At 39.6% G+C, this 19,351-nt stretch overlaps 1 protein-coding gene across 8 annotated transcripts in view; it reads left to right on the top strand.

The window, feature by feature from the left end:
- FGGY (FGGY carbohydrate kinase domain containing) overlaps window positions 1-19,351 on the top strand; it is a 416,066-nt gene that overhangs the window by 34,773 nt on the left and 361,942 nt on the right. For all 8 annotated transcript variants that reach the window (XM_082418647.1, XM_082418641.1, XM_082418642.1 and 5 more), the window contains 2 exons: window positions 4,969-5,080; window positions 10,821-10,972. In XM_082418647.1, the coding sequence (XP_082274773.1) occupies window positions 4,969-5,080; window positions 10,821-10,972 (264 nt within the window). The remainder of the gene's footprint in view (window positions 1-4,968; window positions 5,081-10,820; window positions 10,973-19,351) is intronic.

Below are 19,351 nucleotides of genomic sequence, written 5' to 3'. Positions count from 1 at the left end.
TAATTGCAGGCCTATGTGGGGTGGGCTTGTCCAAGTCAGGCGTGCACTGTCTGGGCACAGAGACCAATAGGGCTGCAAGACAGGTAGAAGTTAGGGCTGGCTTGTTGATTGATAGATTGATGCTCCATGAGTTCAAAGAAGATTGGAGGCAGCTAATTTCCTCAAATAATGGCTGCTACTTATTGTGCACCAAATGCCAGATGTTGGGCTAATCACACCTTATTTTGCTGAATTCTCATAACATCATTAGGAGATGTAGGTCTAAGTAATAGCTTTGTGTAACCAAGGAAACTGGTTTTCTGGCTTCCCAAAGTCACATGACTAGTCGGTGGCAGAGCCAGGTTTCAAACTCAGGGAGTCTGCACCCAGTACCATTGATCTTAGCCACTACCCAGTGATTTCCAAGCCAAGTTGGAAGGACATTCCAGGTAGAGGAGGCCATGCTTATAAATGCTACAGAGACATGATCCAGCAAGGCAAGGGGGTGATTAGAATGGCTGGAATTGTGTAACATGCCCTGGGTCACATAGCCAGAGTGACAGAGCTAGGATCTGAAACCAGGTCTTTGTGGGTCATTGTCATGAGGCCATGCTGACAGGGACTTGGGTTTGCGGCTCACATTCCTCTAAGTCTTGATGGATCAGTGTAGTAAAGGTGTACAGGGCATTCACCTGGTGATGTGGGGCAAAGATATTGCCAGGCATCCCAGATGGCTCACTAGCGATGTTCTTGCATAGAGCACATGCCCTCTCTGCAGCGTGAGTCTCTTGGGCAGGCAGGCAGTGGTGGAGTAGGAAGAACACAGGCTCTGAGTTTGAATTCTGGCTCTGCCATCGACTGGCTGTACGACAGGATTAAGTTCAAATTCTCAATCTTTGGAGCCCGCTTGCTGTTCCCTTCCCTCCCCAGTCTTCCACTTATTTTTTTAAGAAATGGAAATACTAAATGTTTCCTCAGTGGGCTTTGTAAGGATTAAATAAGATGATGTTTGTAAGTACCTGGCACTCAATAGGTGCTCAATATATGGTGGCATTTTATAATTTATTGTTATTATTTGAAAAAAATTAATGCTTTTCTGTGTTGAAAAATCTGTAATAATTGTGTGTAGTTCTTATTTGAGGAACCCATTAAATAGTAAGAAACAGAATCCTAAATGACAAGCCCAACATTCCAAAACAGGAAAAAAGAAGACTTGTGCATTTTAAATGGTGATGGACACATTTGAGTTGACTTTTGTGGTATTTAAAAGGTTATTGTCATGTTTTAAGTTGGCAGGAAATGTTAATGAGTATGATCACTCATGCTTTTTCACAAAAGGAAACCATAGAAACAAAAATTTAAAAATAGAATTAATCAATAAGTCTGTTATTCTCCAGCTTAAAAAATTACATGACAAAGTGAAAAATCTCCCATCTCCTCCAGCTGTCATTTCTGTTCTCAGAGGCAACCACTATTAGCAGTTTGTTGTATATTCTTTTTGGTTTTTTTGTACCTTATTAATATATCATGGATGTATTTCCATTTTGTCTTTTATAGCTCAACTTCGTAAAAAAATATTTAACAGCTTGGGGTATAATTTACATACTATAAAATCATCCATTGTAAATGTATAATTCAGTGATTTTATTAAATTTACACATTTGTGCAATCATCCCCATAATTCAATTTTAGAATAGTTCTGTTACCCCCCAAAAGTTCCCTTATGCCTGTTTGTAGTCAGTCCCCAGCCCCAGTCATAGATAACTGTTTTCTGTCTTTATAGTTATTCTTTTCTAGAAATTTCACATAAATGGAATCATTCAAGATGCCTTCTTTTGTGTGTGACTTCTTTCACTTAGCATAATGTTTTTAAGGTTCATTCTTGTGGTTGCACAGATAGTACTCTTGCTGAGTACTATACTATTGTATGGATATAACACACATGGTTTCAACATTTGGTTAAACCATGATGAACATTTGATTTGTTTACAGTTTTAGGGTATTATGAACAATGCTGCTGTGAATATTCACATACAAGTCTTTATGTTGACATACATTTTTATTTTTCCTGGGTGGATACCTAGGAGTGAAATTGCTGAGTTGTGTGGTAAATTATGTTTCACAAAGTGCCAAACTTCTTTCCCAAAATGGCTGTATTTTACATTTCCACCAGCAATGTACGAGGATTCCACTTTCTCCATAATTTTCTAACACTTGGTATTGTCACTTTTTTATTATAGCTGTTATTGTAGGTGTGTAGTAGTAGCTCTTTGTGATTTTAATATGCATTTCCTTAATGACTAATGATGTTGAGCATATTTTTGTGTGCTTTGGCCATTTGTCTTCTTTGGTGATGTGTATATTTAAATCTTTTGCCCATTATGTAACTGGATTGTTTATCCTCTTATTATTGCGTTATAAGAGTTCTTTATATATTCCATATATGTCTGTTATCAGGTGTATGAATTACAAATGTTTTCTCCTGATGTTTAGCTTATCTTTTCATTTTCTTACTGTTTCTTTTAAAGAGCAAAATTTTAAAAATTTTGATGAAGTCAAATTTATTACTTTTTCTTTTATGAGTCTTGCTTTTTAATAAATCTTTGTCTAGCTCATGTCATAAAGATTTTCTCCTGTAAGTTTTATAGTTTTAATTCTTACGTTTGGGGATATGATACATTTTTTGAGTCAATTTTTGTGTATGGTGTAAGGTAAAAGTCAAAAAGTATATGTTCTTTTTTTTTTTTTGCATGTGGGCATTTAGTTGTTTTAGTACTACTGTCATACAGTCTGTCCTTACCTGGTTGAATTGTCTTGGCACCTTATAAAAAATCAATTGACCATATAAGTTTGGGTATATTTCTTATGTTTCTAGTCTGTTCCATTGATGTATAAATTTATCCTTATGCCAATGCCACACTGACTTAGTAATGGTAATTTTATTGTAAGTTAAAATCAGGTAGCGTAAGTTCTACAACTTTGTTCTTTCTTTTCAAAAGTGTTTAGGCTTTTCTATGTCCTTTACATTTCTGTATAAATTAGGAACAGCTTGTCATTTTCTTAAAAAAAACCTTCTGGGATTTTAATAGGTGTTGTGTAGAATCTGTAGATTAATTTGAGATTGCCATCTCAACAATGTTGAATTTTCCATTTCATGAATATGGCATATTTCTCCAATTTGTAGTTTCTTTTGTAGCAATGTTTTGTAGTTTTTGGAGTATAGGTCTTGAACTTCTTTTGATAAATTAATTCCTGAGTATTTTGTTTTTCTGATGCTACTGTGATCAGAATTATTTTTGTATTTCAATTTTGATATGTTAGTTGCTAGTGTATAGAAATGCAATTGACTTTTATATGTTAATCTTGTATCCTGTGATCTTACTAAGGTTGCTTATTAGTTCAGGTAGATTTTTCTTTTTGATAAATTTCTAAGGATTTTCTGCACATGGGATTATGTCTTCTGCAAAATAATACACTTTAACTTCTTCCTTTCCGATCTGTATGCTTTAACTGTCTTTTTCTTGCCTTATTGCATTGGCCAGAACCGCTAGTACAAGGTTGAATAGAAGTGGTGAAAGAGAACAGCCTTGCTTTGTTTTTAATTGGAAGGAATCATTCATTTTATTGTAAAGTATGATGTTGACTATAGGTTTTTGTAGATGCTGTTTATCAGGTGTGGAAGATCCCTTCTTTCTTGGTTTATTGAGTGTTTTTTATTTATTTATTTATTTATTTATTTATTTTTTGCATCTGTTGAGATGATCATTTGGTATTTGTGCTTTATTCTGTTAGTATATGTTATACATTAATTGATTTATGGATATTAAACGACTCTTGCATTCCTGGGGTAACCCCACATGGTCATGGTGTATAAATGAATGTTTTATATGTTGCAATATTGGTTTGTTAATATTTTGTTAAGGATTTTTACACTTATGTTCATGGCAGTTATTGGTCTACAGTGTCCTTTTAATTTGATATCTTTGTTTGGCTTTGGTATCAGGGTAGTATTGGCCATGAAATGTTGGAAAATGTTCTCTCCTTCACTATATCCTAAACAAATTTGTATAGGAGTGGTATTGTTTATTCTTTGAATGTTTCACAGAACTTCCCAATGAATCCATCTGGTCCTAGAGTTGTTGTTTTGTGGGAATGTTTTAGGTACAATTTTGTTTTTCAAGAAAGACTGTTTCTCAGTTTCTTATGTGGCTCCGGCCAAGTTCCATAGCCCCAAAATGGTTGTTTTTGATGATTTTGTCCAGTTTTATGCTTTTATTTTGCTAAGAAGATTTGCCAACCTCTTCATACTACCACACTCAGAAGATGCTTCTCTACTTCTTCATTTTTAATGGCTGTAGAAAATTCTGTTTTACAAGAATACCATAATTTATTTAATAAAAATAGTTCTTCCAATTTTTAGGTGTATTCTTAAACAGTTAACATTTGTTTATATGTAATTTTACTTACTCATGCTAATAATTCACTAAGATAGGTTCCTAGAAGTAGGATTGCTGGGTCAAAAGTTATGCATTTTTAAATTTTAATAAATACTATACTATATTCTTTAAAATTTGTACTAAATTATCACACTGTTAGAATAATGTAAAAGAAGGTCCACTTCTCTCTGTCTTGCCACTACTATATACTCTGAATTTTTTACATTTTTGCCAATAAGAAAAACAAAGATTGGGGTATTTTTATTTGCATTTATTTAATTTTAGTGGAGTTGGGAATCTTTTTATATACTCTTTGACTATTTCTTTTTATTTTATGAAGTGACTTGTCATGTCCTTTGCTTAGTTTCCAATTAGATTGGTTGTCTTTTAAATTAATTTATAGGATCTTCTGATATTTTAGTGATACTGAACTTTTATTTTTCTGTTGTAAATACTTTATTCTGCCATTCATTTCCTTCTAGTCATAACTGTTTTCAGTCTTTTAAAAGCCTGTATTTTAATTTATGTTTTTGTTTATTTGTTTTTAAAACAGAAAGTTGTACAAGGGATTGATTTAAACCAAATTCGAGGTCTTGGGTTTGATGCCACGTGTTCTCTGGTTGTTTTGGATAAGCAGTTTCATCCTTTACCAGTGAATCATGAAGGTAGGACCATTTCTCTCTCTTTTCTTGGTGGTGGGAGACTGGCTGGGGCCCAGGTGGAGCATGATATCAGTGTTATCACTGTTAGTGAGATTTACAGGTGGAGCATGGAGCCCCGAAATCATGTCCCTAGAGGTTAAAGCTTGGGCAGCAGTTAGTAGGAGAGGGGTGACATTGGGATTAGGTGGATTAGGAAGAGACTTGGCTCCGTAATGCACAGGAGCCACAGTAGAAAATCTGATGTAGGATGGACATGGGATCATTAGCTCAGAGTGAGTAGCCTTGAAACAGATAAGTGGTCTGGGCCTTTTCAAGGAAGGGAGTGTTGTCTGTGCCTGCAGTTGTTTTGCATATGAAGCTCCTCCACCACATTCATTTGAGTGGATGAATCAAGTTCACTTAAAGAAAATAGAATAAGACAGACCGGACCATATATCACACAAAAGCTGGAAACAAATGGTCTCTCTATTTTCAATAGCCAGACCAAAGACATTCCCATTTAATGACGTTGTTCTAATACACTCTCATTACACTCTCATTGCACTCTCTCATTACACTCATGAGTACTGTAATGAGCTGTTTCAAATGTAAGTGCCAACTTTTATCCACTGCAGAAATTTTTCATGGGTGGTGAGGATGTGTCCCTTTTGGGATACTCTAACCAGTAGTGCTAGCACTGAGGTTGCAAACCCAAAAGTCAGGTAGGTAATGTAAATGAATATAGTGCGCCAGATTTGAGAAAAACAACAGCACATGTGCAGAGATAAATTTCAACTGACATTTAACCTTTTGATGAGTGGCAGACATTTGGGAGCAGTGGAGACTATGGTGCACTGGAAATTGCATGCTCCATCTAAAGGAGTGTGACTCTGCATTTTCAGTCGGTTGTTGCCAACGTAGGTATCACAAGCATGTTTTGGGCTAGGCTGTATTAAAGAATCCTTAGTAGTGGACACTGCTGTAGCAACACCTTTCTTAATTGGCGGCTATGGATACTGGGGCACACTGGGACACCCTGTCATTGGAGTCAGGCAATCCCAGATCTTAGCCCTGCTGCTGCTGAGCTTTGACACCTTGAGTGAGTCACTTAACATCTCCATGGCTTGGTTTCTCCTCTGAAAGAATGGGCATAATGAAATAGTAGCTTTGCTGTGAGAATTAAGTGAGAGCCAGACGCCTGAATGCTCAGAAAAGTTTCTTCAGTCCGGTTATGAATTCCTTAAGTTAGGAGAATGTGTCTTACTTACTCCTATGGACCTAATGCATGGAACAGTGATTTTTATAAATGACATGCCCTGCAAAAGTATGCAAATGGATGAATGATTAGAGCACAGTGGTAATGGTGGCCATCTTTTACACACACACATTTTTTTCTATTCATGCCACATTTACTAGCACCCCCTGTGTGCCAATCCCTGTCTGATGTAGTGTTGGGGCTTCAGAGACGAATATGAGTGGTCCTTGTTCTCAGTGGCTGACCACTGGCTCAGCTGGCATTGTTCCGGCCCAGGAGGACAGGGCAGCCCCCGTCTAGACCACTTCAGAGAGCAGAGACCCAAGGAATGGGACTGAACCTACAGACCTCAGTTCAGCAGCAGCAAGCCCTCTCCAGCCATGGAGTGGGCTGCTTGGGGAGGCTGCCAGCACTTCTCTGTTGGCTTGTTTTAAGTAGCGGTCAGTTGATGGTCCGTTAGGGAGGCTGTGGGAGGAATTCTCATCTTGGATGGGATTTTAGATGTTAAGAGCCCTAAGTTCCAAGGACTCTGTACCTTCTAATCTGCTAAAACACATGGTTTTTAACTCTGGTAGCATATTAGAATCAACTGGAGATCTTTTAAGATTACCAATTCATGAGCCTTACCCCCAGGGTTTGTATTCAGTTGGCTTGGGGTGAGGCTAGGGCATCAGTGTTTTTAAAGTTTTCTCGATAATTCTAACATGTGGAGAATTACTGGGTGCAGATGAATGGACAGCTAAAACATTAGGAATAAGAACATCTGAAGTAAAGGAAGAGTTCCTTGTTAAACCTGCTTATCCCAGCACCCTCCCAGATGCCATCTTTTTTCTCATTGTAGAGAGAATTGCCTCCTGTTGACAGTTCTCCTATTAAAAGTGTTACCTAGGTTGCAACCTGAATTATAAGTGTTGAAAAAATTGTATTCCACCTAAAAGGTTAAAATGTACCCATTCATCAAATGCATCCAGCTGCATGTGCCCTCACCAGTTTCTTGCCTTTCAACAGGTTCTATTAAGGTTAGATTTTAACTGCAATGGATTAGCCTGTACTAGAAAATGAAATTCAAATTTTAAGGATGAATTAAGAGGGTCTTTAAAGACTTCTGCTTACCTGATAATGACCCATTCTTGATTGGTTAATTGGAGTAATTGTGAAGAGCAGGGAGTGGGGTCAGGAAATTAACCATCACCATTAAAACCAAACCCATAAGACCAGCAAAACTTACCTTTTTTAGATGGTAACCGAAAAGAAAAAGAAAAAGAAAAAAAAAATCCCAAGGAAATTAAGTACACTAGTTTGAGAACACTGACCTACAAGATAAAATAGTCTCATTGTTTGCCTTTTCTTATTTGGTCTTTCTTCCTTTTCAAGATCAGACCAGTGCTGGGTTGGACAGAGGTGCCATTGCTGTGTGCTTCCTACCTCTGCAACCCACCTAGCTCAGACCATGACTGGGTGAATCATTCCAGCCACAGTAGCTCTTGGGAGGGAGAGGAACCCAGGGAGATAATTTAGGGTCAGGGAGGAAGTTACTACCTAGGTTACTCTGTAACAGAAACCTAATATTTAGATGGTTTTCTGATTCACAGTTATTTCCTTCAAGTATCCCTGGAACACCTCCTGTGAGGTCTTCACAGTATTAATTTAATGAGTACAGGGATAAATGATCTGCCCTAAGGTAAACTGACTATGTAACCCAAATTCTGCTCTACCAGATTATTTCCAGTTCTCTTAAAATATGATGCCTTTATGGGTCTGTGCTCTGTTGGTTTCACGTGCTGTTTCTATTGTGTAGCCCCTCCTCCCTCACTCCTTCTTCACCTGCTTATCCAATGGCCAGGCATTTTCAGAATTAACCTAAAGCTTTCCTGCCTCTTGGAAGCTCCCTGTGCAGCCTCGGGCTCAGCTAACTGGGGCCTTCTCTATGCTCTTCCTTCTCTCTGTACCATGTCCAGGACTTCTGTCCCAGCAGTCATCACTCCATACAGGCTGTTTTTCCACTTACCCACATGTTCCGTAAGGACAGAGACTGTGGCACATTCTTCTTGGTATCCCAGCACCCAGCCCTGTGCCTGGCATGTAGCAGATGCTTAATAAAAGATGAAATGAACTTTCAGTGGAGTCATTTATTTGTGATTTTCTACAGGCACTGAAAAAAAGATTAACTTCCAGGTTGTTGTCTGTAATGAACATTGTTAATTAATAATCATAATAAATATAATAAAGTAATTGATTCTACACAATGCTCAGTGTGTCGTTCTGAGAGCCTCTTCATGTAGAGGTAGTGGCTGATCGGTCTGTCTTTACAATAGAAAGTTTAGCAACAGGTGTTTTTGTCTTGAAGCAGCTGCAGACAGATTCTATACAATATTTAAGATGCAATGCAGATATTGTCCCCCCCAACACCCACACACCCACATTGTGTGTGTGTGTGTTTACGAATGTGTGCCCACATACCCACAGTCTGATTCTGTGATGGTTCTGGAATAGGACCTGGACATCAGTATTTTTAAAGCTATCCCAGGAGATTCTAATGTGAAACTAGGGTTGAGAACCAGAACTTTAAGCAGTTTTGACATACAGTAGAATCACTCAGCTGTTTAAACAAAATCTTAGATGTACCTATGGAAGGGTTCATGTACTTTCTCTTAATTTAAATGTATTACTGTTGTTTGAGGAGTTTTTGTGGGACCTGAAATCTCTCCAGGCCGGCAAACCAATGAGTGAGTCCTTGACTCATTATGATGATGACCTAATTTAGATGTGTCCTTAGGCTGACTTTTTTGGTAAGTTTTAAAAATTCTTTTTCAAATATATGGAAGAGTAAGGAAAATAAGATAACAGCCTCCTATGTATGTATGAGGATAAACAGATGAGGTTTTGCCACATTTGCCACAAGTCCTTTTTTTTTTTTTTAAGAAAGAACCACTTGAAGCTTCAGTCCATGCCCTCCTCCTCCCCTGCCCCTCTGCCCAGCAGGTAATGGTTCTGCCATAGCTGGTGTTCACAAACACATTTCTTCTGTGCTTTTACCACATGTGTGTATACCCACAACAACAAACAATATATACTGTGTTTAAAAATACCCCAGCTGGTGTCATTATTCATGTTGATGTGTGTAGCTCGAGTTTAAATTTGTTTTACTAATTTATTTATCCATTTCCTGCACAGATCTACTTTCAAAGCACACTTTGTGCTTTTCCCAGCTGTGAGGTAGTAGGCATGTCTTCAATCTCGGAGTCAGTTTGTCATTGAAAACGGCCTAGATCTCAGAGTTGTTTTAAGGATTAAATGAGACGATGTGTGCAAGAGGTTCAGCACAAGGCTTGGGACACACACACACAAACGTGCATGCGCAGGTTTATAAACACTCATTATTAGCAAAATTATATAATTGCTGCAGTTATTTTGCCAATAAGTAAAATAACGTGTGAAGTGCCTATCTCAATTACTCTTGGGTCCCTTTTATCTTCCCCGTTTATAATCTCCCAGGTATATTCCTTGCTGTTCTCTGCATTTTGCCATCAGAGGAAGCAGAGGACTGTGAAAAGAATATTGGCTTGCCCATCAGTGCAGGATGAATTAGCAGAGTCTGGGGAAGAGGGAAAGGGACAATTAGTTTCTCTGTGGGCCGCAGGATGGTAGAGGTAGGATGTGAGGGACACTGCCCAGTCTCCTTTTCCAGCTGATTTTAAATTCTGTTTCCTGTGATTTATTCCTCTTGAGGGCCTACTATGTGACAAGTACTTGCCATATCCTTTATGCACATTATCTTTTGTTCAATGAATGAAAAATCTCAGTTAAGCCTTATATGCTACATTTTTCAGATAAGGACACTTAGGCTAAGAAAAATTAAATAACTTTCTCAATATTTCTGCCTATACTGAAAGAACGTTCCCCATTAGGTCTGCCTTGTTCCAGAATGGAAAAAAAATTCCAGTGATTCCCACCCCACCAAACAAACCAACCGAGTAAGGAAAAACACTTAAATTAACTAATTTTAATTAGAGTGACTAGAGGAAGTGAGAATATAGGCAAATAAAAGCCATTATGTAAATGTATATGATATTATACCTAAAATATTTGTCCATATTTCAAGGAGACATACCTTAAAAAGCTGAAGTATTGTTTTAGGCTTATTTCATTGGCTCTTTTCTTGAGTATATACCCAGAAAAGTTTTTCTAGAATAGGTGGGATAGGAAAGGAAGGGGAAAAGTTGAGAGAGAATGAATGGTAATACAATTAATTGGTGGATCTTGACTGGTTTTTCCTTTAGACGTTTAACCCTGGGACTGTAGTCAAAGAGCACATCTCTTGAAGGGGCCGAGATTTGGGTAGGATGTACTAGTCAGTGTTGGTGGTGGTCCTTTCACTTGTTTCTTGTTGATGTGTGAAATTATACAAGCAGTTTTGCAGATTTTTGCCCTTGGGAATCCATAAGTGCCCCCTTGAAAATTAGAAGGATAAGGATGCACCTGTGTCCTCATCTCCCTTGTTTTTGCTAGGGGATTCTCATCGAAACATCATTATGTGGCTGGACCACCGGGCGGTCACTCAGGTCCACAGGATCAACGAAACCAAGCACAGTGTCCTGCAGTACGTTGGCGGTGTGATGTCCGTGGAAATGCAGGCCCCGAAGCTTCTGTGGCTAAAAGAGGTAAGTGCATAGGGTTGAGGAGCGATTACTCATAATAGCAGAGGATTCCATTTACTGAATCTATTGGTACCAGGCACCCTGCTCATCACGGCTGTTGTGTTTGATTTTTGCAGCAACTCTCAGGAAGGTTGATCCCATTTTATTGATTCGGTTGTGGTTAAGTCATTCTGCTTAACTCAGGCAAGGCACTGTGATAAGTATTTGATGCAGATTATCTCTTTGAATCCTAATGGCAACCCTATAAAGTAGTTTTTTTCTTTTTCTGTATTTGTAAAAACTAAAGCTAATAGAGATTCGTCAGCTCACCCAAAGTGACTCAATAAGTATGCAACAGAACCAGGATTTGAACCTAAAAATGACTCTGAAATTGATTTTCTTAATATCCGCTGTTCTACTGAAGTTCAGAGAGGTTAATTATCATTCCAGTTAGAAAGTGGCAGAGCTGGGATTCAAGTCCAAATCTTCTGACTGGAACATTCTTTCTCTACATACTTTTAGCCCCCAGTGATTAATCTTTGGCCTTAGTGGCATTTTATGGAATGCCTTTCTCATCTCACCTGAACTTGTGTTTGCATACCCTTGTGTGATAAGGTGATCTCTGGCTAAGGCACTTGCAGGTGGTTCCCATTTCCAGATGTTAGAATCATTTATGAAGTGTGGAGAATGGTGATGTCAGCTTAATGGTTCCCGGTAGAGATGGATGTGTGAGAAAGTTCAAGTCCTCTGGGAATTGCAGGAACTTGAAAACCCCTAGGTGGTCTGGTGAGGAGAGAATACATCTAATGATAAGACCTGCCGTGATTCATTTACTGGCCCTGAGGTTTCAGGTGGATTGAGTCTTCAATTACTCAAATGTGGGGTTGGGGAGAGTTTAAAGGTGATGAGGAGGTGTCCTTGGATTGCCACCATGGGGCAGAAGGGAGATAAGTAAAAAGGGCGTCAGTAATCAAGGCAGGCGTGGCTTGTTACTTGTTTAGTATATTGAGCCATTTTGTAAGTTTTAATTTGCAGAAAGACTTCTATATTTGCTAAGAGTTTGAAAACACAGAGTGTTTTAGGAGTTAGGGGTTTCTAGGATCCTAATTCTGACTGTATTTGCATCACACTGTGTGACTTTGGGCAAAGCAATTCTCATCCCCAGGCCTCACTTTTTCCATCTCTAAAGTGAGAGAGTTGGACTGGATCAGTTTGGAAACTTGATACAAAAATATCCTGAAATACAAATCAGTGTATTGATTTGTATTTGCACTGCCTCCACACTCTGCTATGTGTGCTATAGGCTTTAACTGATCTCATCCTAACAACCTCTGCCTGGTAGATGGCATGGGAAACTGAGGCTCAGAGAGAGGGTTATATGACTTTCCCAAACAGACGATAGAGCCAGAATTTAAACCTGTGTCTCCTGGTCTCCAAATCCCAGCTCATCCCATTAGTCATGCGGTACTAAAATCCTCTGTGAAGCATGCCACTTTGGGAAGGACCAGGAATGAGGGTGGTGATGGTCTTTAAGCCAGCCTAAACATGTGCAAAAGAACAAATGGGTTGGCTATGTCACCCTTCTGGACCACAGGTGAGGAATAGCTGTTCTGAATTAAGTGAGGAGGATTGAGCAGGTGGTCATTGGTGCAGTACCAGAGCCTTGTTGAGCACCTGCTTCGTAGCCAGCTCAGGGCTGTATATCCCAGGAGATCTAAATATACCTTTGGTGTGAACCTGTCAGGATATTTACCTGTGCGCTTGAGATCTAACTGCACTAAATAAAGCCCATAGAAAATAATTAAGTTCTAGATTTGTGTGGCAATGATTATGACCTAAGACTGACCATCCATCCATCCATTCATCCATTCATCCATCCATCCATCCATCTAATCAATTCCATTTCAGAATTTTCTGAGTAAGGCTCTAAACAGTGCCTCACTGTGCATTTAACTAGCTGAAGGTTGAGCCTCAAATCTGTTTTTCAGACTTTTTCAATTTTTTTTTTGTCTTTTTGGTAAGCATGCCCAGGAATCCTTGCTGAGAGTTCCTTTGGTTTTACTGTGATTGCAAATTCAAAATCAAAACAACTTCTCAAATCATGTTTCGTACCTTCTCCTTAAAGCCTACCAGCACAGCTTACAGCTCTTCTCAAACTTCAGTGTGTAAATGAATCACCTGGAGAGCTTGTTAAACTGCAGATTCTGACTTAGTAGCCCTGTGGTGGGAACTAAGAATTTGCATTTCTAACAAGCTCCCAGGTGATGCTGATGTTGCTGGCCTGCAGACTCACAAAACCACTTTCAATGCTAAAGGCTCTGCCTTTGTATCCTGAAAAGCATCCATGTGTGGAGAATCGGGAAACAGTACCTTCTTTTTATTGGGCTTATGGGAGACTGAGGCACCGGGGAGTACAGTAGCTTGAGTTGCTGTTCAACAGCACGTTCGAAGTCAGAACATGAGAGTCTGTGCCAAGTTTACTGGGCTGCCATTTGTTTACTCTTCATTCATTCCTTAATTTGCCAAATCTTACCTGAGGTCCTGCTGTGAACCAGCACTGTGGTAGGAACTGGGGACATGGGCACAAAGAGGACTCGGCCTTACCCTCAAGGGGCACAGTGACCACTGGGGACAATGGTGGGGGAGCATAAGGAGAAGAGAGGCATGGAACCAGAGCCAGCAGAAGATGCACTGAGCGCCGAGATGCAGGAATATGCAGAGTGCTTTCAGGGAAAATAATTTGCTCCCTGCACGAGCTACTTGAGATGAGCCTCAAGATATGAGTGGAGGTTTTGCGTAGTAGAGAAGACAGGAAGGATACAGTATTCAAGAGAGAATGAGGTTCATTATGGTAAGGTGTGTAGGCCCTAGGACAGGAGCCTGGGATGCTTCCCTGAGTGTAGTAGGAAATGAGACCAGGTAAGTAGCCCGGGCTCAGTTTGTTAAGGGCCTATTTGGTGAGAGAGATTAGTGGATGGTTGTTAGGCAAGGGGGGAAGTGTCTTAGATACCTTTGGCAGGGTGAAGAGATTGGATTAAGAGTGAGAAAATGTGTGTGGGGGGGAGTAAGAACCAGTTTATTTATTTATGTTTTTATTAGTATGTATGCATTTATTTATTGACCATGCCGTGCAGCTTGTGGGATCTTAGTTCCCCTACCAGGGATGGAACCTGGGCCCCAGCAGCTAAAGCACCAAGTCCTAACCACTGGACCACCAGGGAATTCGCCTAGAACCAGGTTTCTTACTTTCCTCATTATAGCACTTAGTTGGCCTTGCTTTGCCCTTAGGATAAACTCCAAAATTTGTAACCTGGCCCAGAAGATGGTATATGACGTCATTTTCACCTCCCTCCTCTGCTTCCTGTGTGTCTGTCACTTTGCTCACTCTGATCCATCCACAGGGATCCACTCAGAGTGCCTCAAACACACCAGCTCTTTGCCACCTCAGAGTTTTGACTAGGGGTTGGCAAACTAGGGCCATGGGCCAAATCTGGCCTGTTGCCTGTTTTTGGATGTCCTGGGAGCTAAGAATGAGTTTTACGTTTTCAAATGTTTGAAAAAGAATCAAAAGAAGAGTCATGTTTTGTGACTTGTGAAAATGATAGGAAATTAAAATTTTAGTGGCCATAAAAAAAGTTTTATTGGAGCACAGCCACGCTTGTTCGTTTATCTACTGTCTATGGTGCTTTTGCCCTACAGTGGTAGAACTGAGTATTTGAGATGGAGAGTGCATGGCCTGCAAAGCTGAAAATATTTACTCTCTGGACTGTTAGAGAAAAAGTTTGCTTACCTCTGGTCTTCATGATGCTCTGATGCTGTGCCTTCTGCTTGAATAGTCTTCCCTCTTCTCACCATTGATTATTCTAACTCATCATGTAGGTCTCAGCTTTATTGTCACGTCCTTAAAAAAGCCTTTCCTGACCCTCAAATAAATCAGAGGTCTCTTGTCATTGTACTCTTAATTTTACTTCATTGTATCTTTCATAAATTGTAATGACACGTCAATTTGTATGATGATTTGTATAAAAGCTCACCCCCTCCAACCACAGTAATCCACAGGAGGATGGAGATGATATCCATTTTGTTCCTTGTTGTGTCCCTATCCCTAATTAAATGCCTGGCAGATAGTAGGTACTCAGTAAATATTTTCTGAATGATTTGAGTGGGCCAATAAGGAGCTATTGCAGTTTTCCAGGTGAGAAGTGATGAGACCTGAATTAGGCACTGTGGGATGGAGAGGAGATGGGTTCCAGAAGTCGTTAGGGGTAATGTCAGCAGGACATTGAGGCTGATTGGCCATGAGGGGTGAGCTAGGTGGAGGAGTCAGAGCTGACCACTCATCTCAGTATTGCTGTCATTCATGTGCTCCTTGTCCTTAGCCCGGAATCAGATGTCAAAGGGAGTTGGGCAGAATTTGGAGTTCAGACTTCTCAGAAGACAGAAGTGATGTACTAGGACCACCGTACCTTTTGGGCAAAGCCACTCGGGTCCTAGTTCTGCAATACGGAATTTTAATCATGTCCTTTACATATAAGGTTTGTGTGTTTTAGGTTGACGTATGTCTCCTTAATAAGAATTGTCAGATAAAAGGAAAAATGCCATTTGATTTTTTCATAACCCCCAGCAGTCTGGCTTCTCCATTTGGTCTCAATGATTCTGACTCTCATCTTAATGAAGGCCAAATGTAAATTAAGTTCTCTCAGGCTGGAACAGCTGGAGTCTCCTATCTTTATAAACATGAAACATTGTAGGGTAACAAGGTGCAGGCTGAGGAAGGTCAAGCAAGTTAACAGGCTGATGCCGATCCTGACAGCTCAGTGTTAATGGAAGATAATTATCTGGCTTGTAGCGGATGCATGGAGATATTCCAGTCTGTCTTTTAACTCATTTCCTCTTTTTGCTATTGTCAGCAGAACAGAAAACTAATCATTTTATAGTTTGCAGTTTTCATTGTTCATTCCAAAGGTCTGGAAGCAGCTGGCTGGAATGTCAGAGGATTTTGTTGATGGGTTTAGAAAATATATCTGCCCCTTTCATCTCCCCAGTCCATGCCCTTCTGCTTCTGTTCCCCTGATAACATATTGGGAAAATGAATAAATGATTCTCTGATTGGTTCTAATGTGCTTTATCCAGTGTATGTAGATTCTTAGGAGGAACCTGGGAGTTTGGATACCCAGAGGGGTGGTTTGATAACTTCCTGCTAGCTGTGGAAGGTGCTAGCACACCTAGCATTGGATGCTTTGCAGTAGGATCTCTTGAAAAGAAAACTCTGTTAAGACTTCAGGAAAGCCTGGTCTTTGTCCCTTCTGTACAGTAAGAGGCTGGCACAGTAAGGGCCTCGACTGGCCTTATTCTTTCTTTCTTCTTGATGATATAGTAACAATTATTCTCTTTTCTTTAGGTTTCTCATCTTGAAACTTTATGAAAGATAAACAATGTCAGTTTCTTTCTTGGAAATGCGCCATTTCTTTTTTGACGGCAGTTTGGTGGAAACTATAGTCTTTTTCTGTTAGTTACTCTCGCTTTAAATTTCGTGCATAGGTCTGATATTATTTACCTACATTCATCAGATCTTAGCAGTACAGCTCATACAAGATTGGAACTTTGGGAGATAGAACACAGTTCTGTAACAACAAAAAAAGTACAGGATTTGAAGCCAAACACACTTGCATTTAAATCTTTCTTCACCATTTACCAATTTTGCAACCTTAGGCTAAGTCAGCATCTCTGAGTTTCAGCATGCTTAGCTGTCAAATGATGATAATAATATCAGCCTTGTGGAATTATTATAATTTAGTCAGATATTTGTAAAATATCTTATTCAAAAAGTAGTTTAATTCTCACTTCCACTGTGCATAAAAATGTTTGTCTCTACTGATGGGCATGTCAATAAATTTCTAGCACCAATCGAGAGAATTTTAAACACTAGAATATCTTATTTTAAGTAGCTGAGTGTAATGAGTGGTATGTTTTTCCTGTTTGAATAATAGCTACGGAAACCATCTAAAAATGACCACAAAGTTGTCAGAGACAATCATAGAAAATAGTAGAAGAGTATAAAACATATTTTCAGAGTCATTCATTTATTTGAATCATCCACATCCTATGTGTAATACCTATACCAGAAAGCAGCCAGCTTTGAATTGCAAAGCAGATTGACTTACTGAATACCTTCTACTTGTTTCCCCTAAAATTCACCAGTGCCTCCAGCTCCAGAATTATTTTATTCCACAATGATTATTTAATCTTTACACTAGTCTTGTGGGGTAGATATTATCTCTTTTTATAAATGAGGAAACTGAGGCTCAAAAAATTTAAATGTCTTACTCCTAGTCTCGTATCATGTAAGCACACGTACATCAAGAACCATACAAACAGCTCCATCCCCCATCCCCCTCCTGTGGGGGCCTGTGAAGTTCACTGTGGGAACCCAGAAGTGTTCTCGGCCTTCACAAAATTACAGCCTTTAAAAAAAAAAAAAAAAATATATATATATATACACACACACACACACACACACACACACACACACATACACACGTATATGCATATGTATTTATTTATGTGGCTAAGCTGGGTCTTCGTTGCGGCATGCAGGATCTTTTAGTTTTGGCACGTGGGATCTTTAGTTGTGGCATGGAACTCTTAGTTGTGGCATGTGAGATCTACTTCCCTGACCAGGGATCAAACCGGGGGCCCCTGAATTGGGAGTGCGGAGCCTTAGCCACTGGACCACCAGGGAAGTCCCCAAAATTACAGCCTTTTTGGACTAAGCAATAAGAACAGAATAAGGAATTAGATGAAAACAGTAGCTAAAATGTATACAGTGCTTATTATATACCTAATACTTGTCTAAGCATTTCATCCATGTTAAACTCATCGAATCCTCACAACCACCCTGTGAGGTAGGTCTCACCTTTTACAGATGACAAAACAGCCTCAGAGATGTTAAGCAATTTGCCTAAGGTTATTCAGCTAATAAATGGCAGGGCTGGGGTTTGAACCTTAGCATTTCAGACCCATAGAATGGGCTTATCATCATTTTACTCTACTGCCTCTTCAAGTGTTTGCCTTGCAGGGTTTGAATAATCTACTTCAGAGAAAAAACTTGGAAGTAACGACTTCAGGAGAATCTGAGGCTGGGAACAATGGGTGGTGGGTTCATTTTTTTCATTTAAAAAGTCTTGGCTGAGTGTCTCCTATGTGATGGGCACTGGGGTTGCCAAGGTGAGCAAGACAGATGAGGGCCCTGGGTAGCCTTCTGGGAACTTAGATTCTAGCATAGAACAGCAGAAAATAGACATGGAGACAAATACATATGCAAAGTGATTTTGTTTTCTGGAAAATGCTATGAAGGAGAATGGCAGATGAACAGATTTGGCATAGCTAGTGTGCTCTCTTGGGAGGTTTTGGTTGACAAGAATGATGAGACTTTCAGGAAGAGGGAGCAGCAGATTCAATGAGGGGAGGAAAGCACCTGAGAGATCAGCATAGGAGGTCAGCAGGGCTGGCAGGTATGAGCAAGGCAGGGAGTGGCAGGAGGCGGGGTAAGAGAAGTGACCAGGGGCCAGATCCTGCACAGCCTTGAGGCTGTGGACAGGAATTTCGATTTTATTCTAAAAGCAGTGAGAAATGGTTGATGGATTTTAAACATGCGTGTGACATGGTCTGTTTTATGACTTCAAAAAAATCCTTCTGGCATATGTACTGGGTAGATAATAAATATTTGTATAGCAACAAGAAAGTTTACACTATAATGTGAAAGGGAAAAAAAAGTATGAGGCTGTGCAGTCTTATAAATGCATTTGTCTTAAGAAACTTACAGTATAGAAAAAAAAAAAGGCTGTATATTACAAAAAACAATAATGAGACACTATCCGTGGTTGGTATAGTTTGCTAATGTTATAGCACAATGATAATGCTTTTATTACTTCTTTGTACTTTTCCATTAAAAAGTAATCTTATAGTTCCAGCTAACCTTTCTGGTTGACAACACTTCGTTATTTAGCATGGGATTTTTTTTTTTCTTCTTGGGATTATTTTCCTAAACCATCTGCATTGTATGAGGGACTTTACATGCAGTATTTCATCTAAGCCCCTCAGTGACACAGTATTATTATCCCATTATACAGATGAGGAAAACAAGACCCAGAGGGCTTAAGTAGCTTGCTTCCCCAAAGCTAGGCAATAAGTAAGTGGTAGAGCCAGGATTCTCACCAAGTCCAGCCCGCCTCCAGCCCCTGGGCTCTATCCGTTGGCCCTCACTGCCCTGTTGCTCATTTCTGCCCATGTGCAGGGTTACAGGCTGGCAGCCCGCAAGCTGAATCTGGTCCCCAGATGGGTTTTGTTGGACCCACCCTGTGCTTGAAAAAAAATTCTTTTTTGAATTAGTGTCCAACATTT

The sequence above is a fragment of the Balaenoptera physalus genome, assembly GCF_965194825.1.
Source record: "Balaenoptera physalus genome assembly, chromosome: 1".
NCBI classification, from domain to species: Eukaryota; Metazoa; Chordata; class Mammalia; order Artiodactyla; family Balaenopteridae; genus Balaenoptera; species Balaenoptera physalus.
The sequence above is the reverse complement of the archived record's forward strand: the minus strand, read 5'-3'. Positions and strand labels throughout refer to the sequence as shown.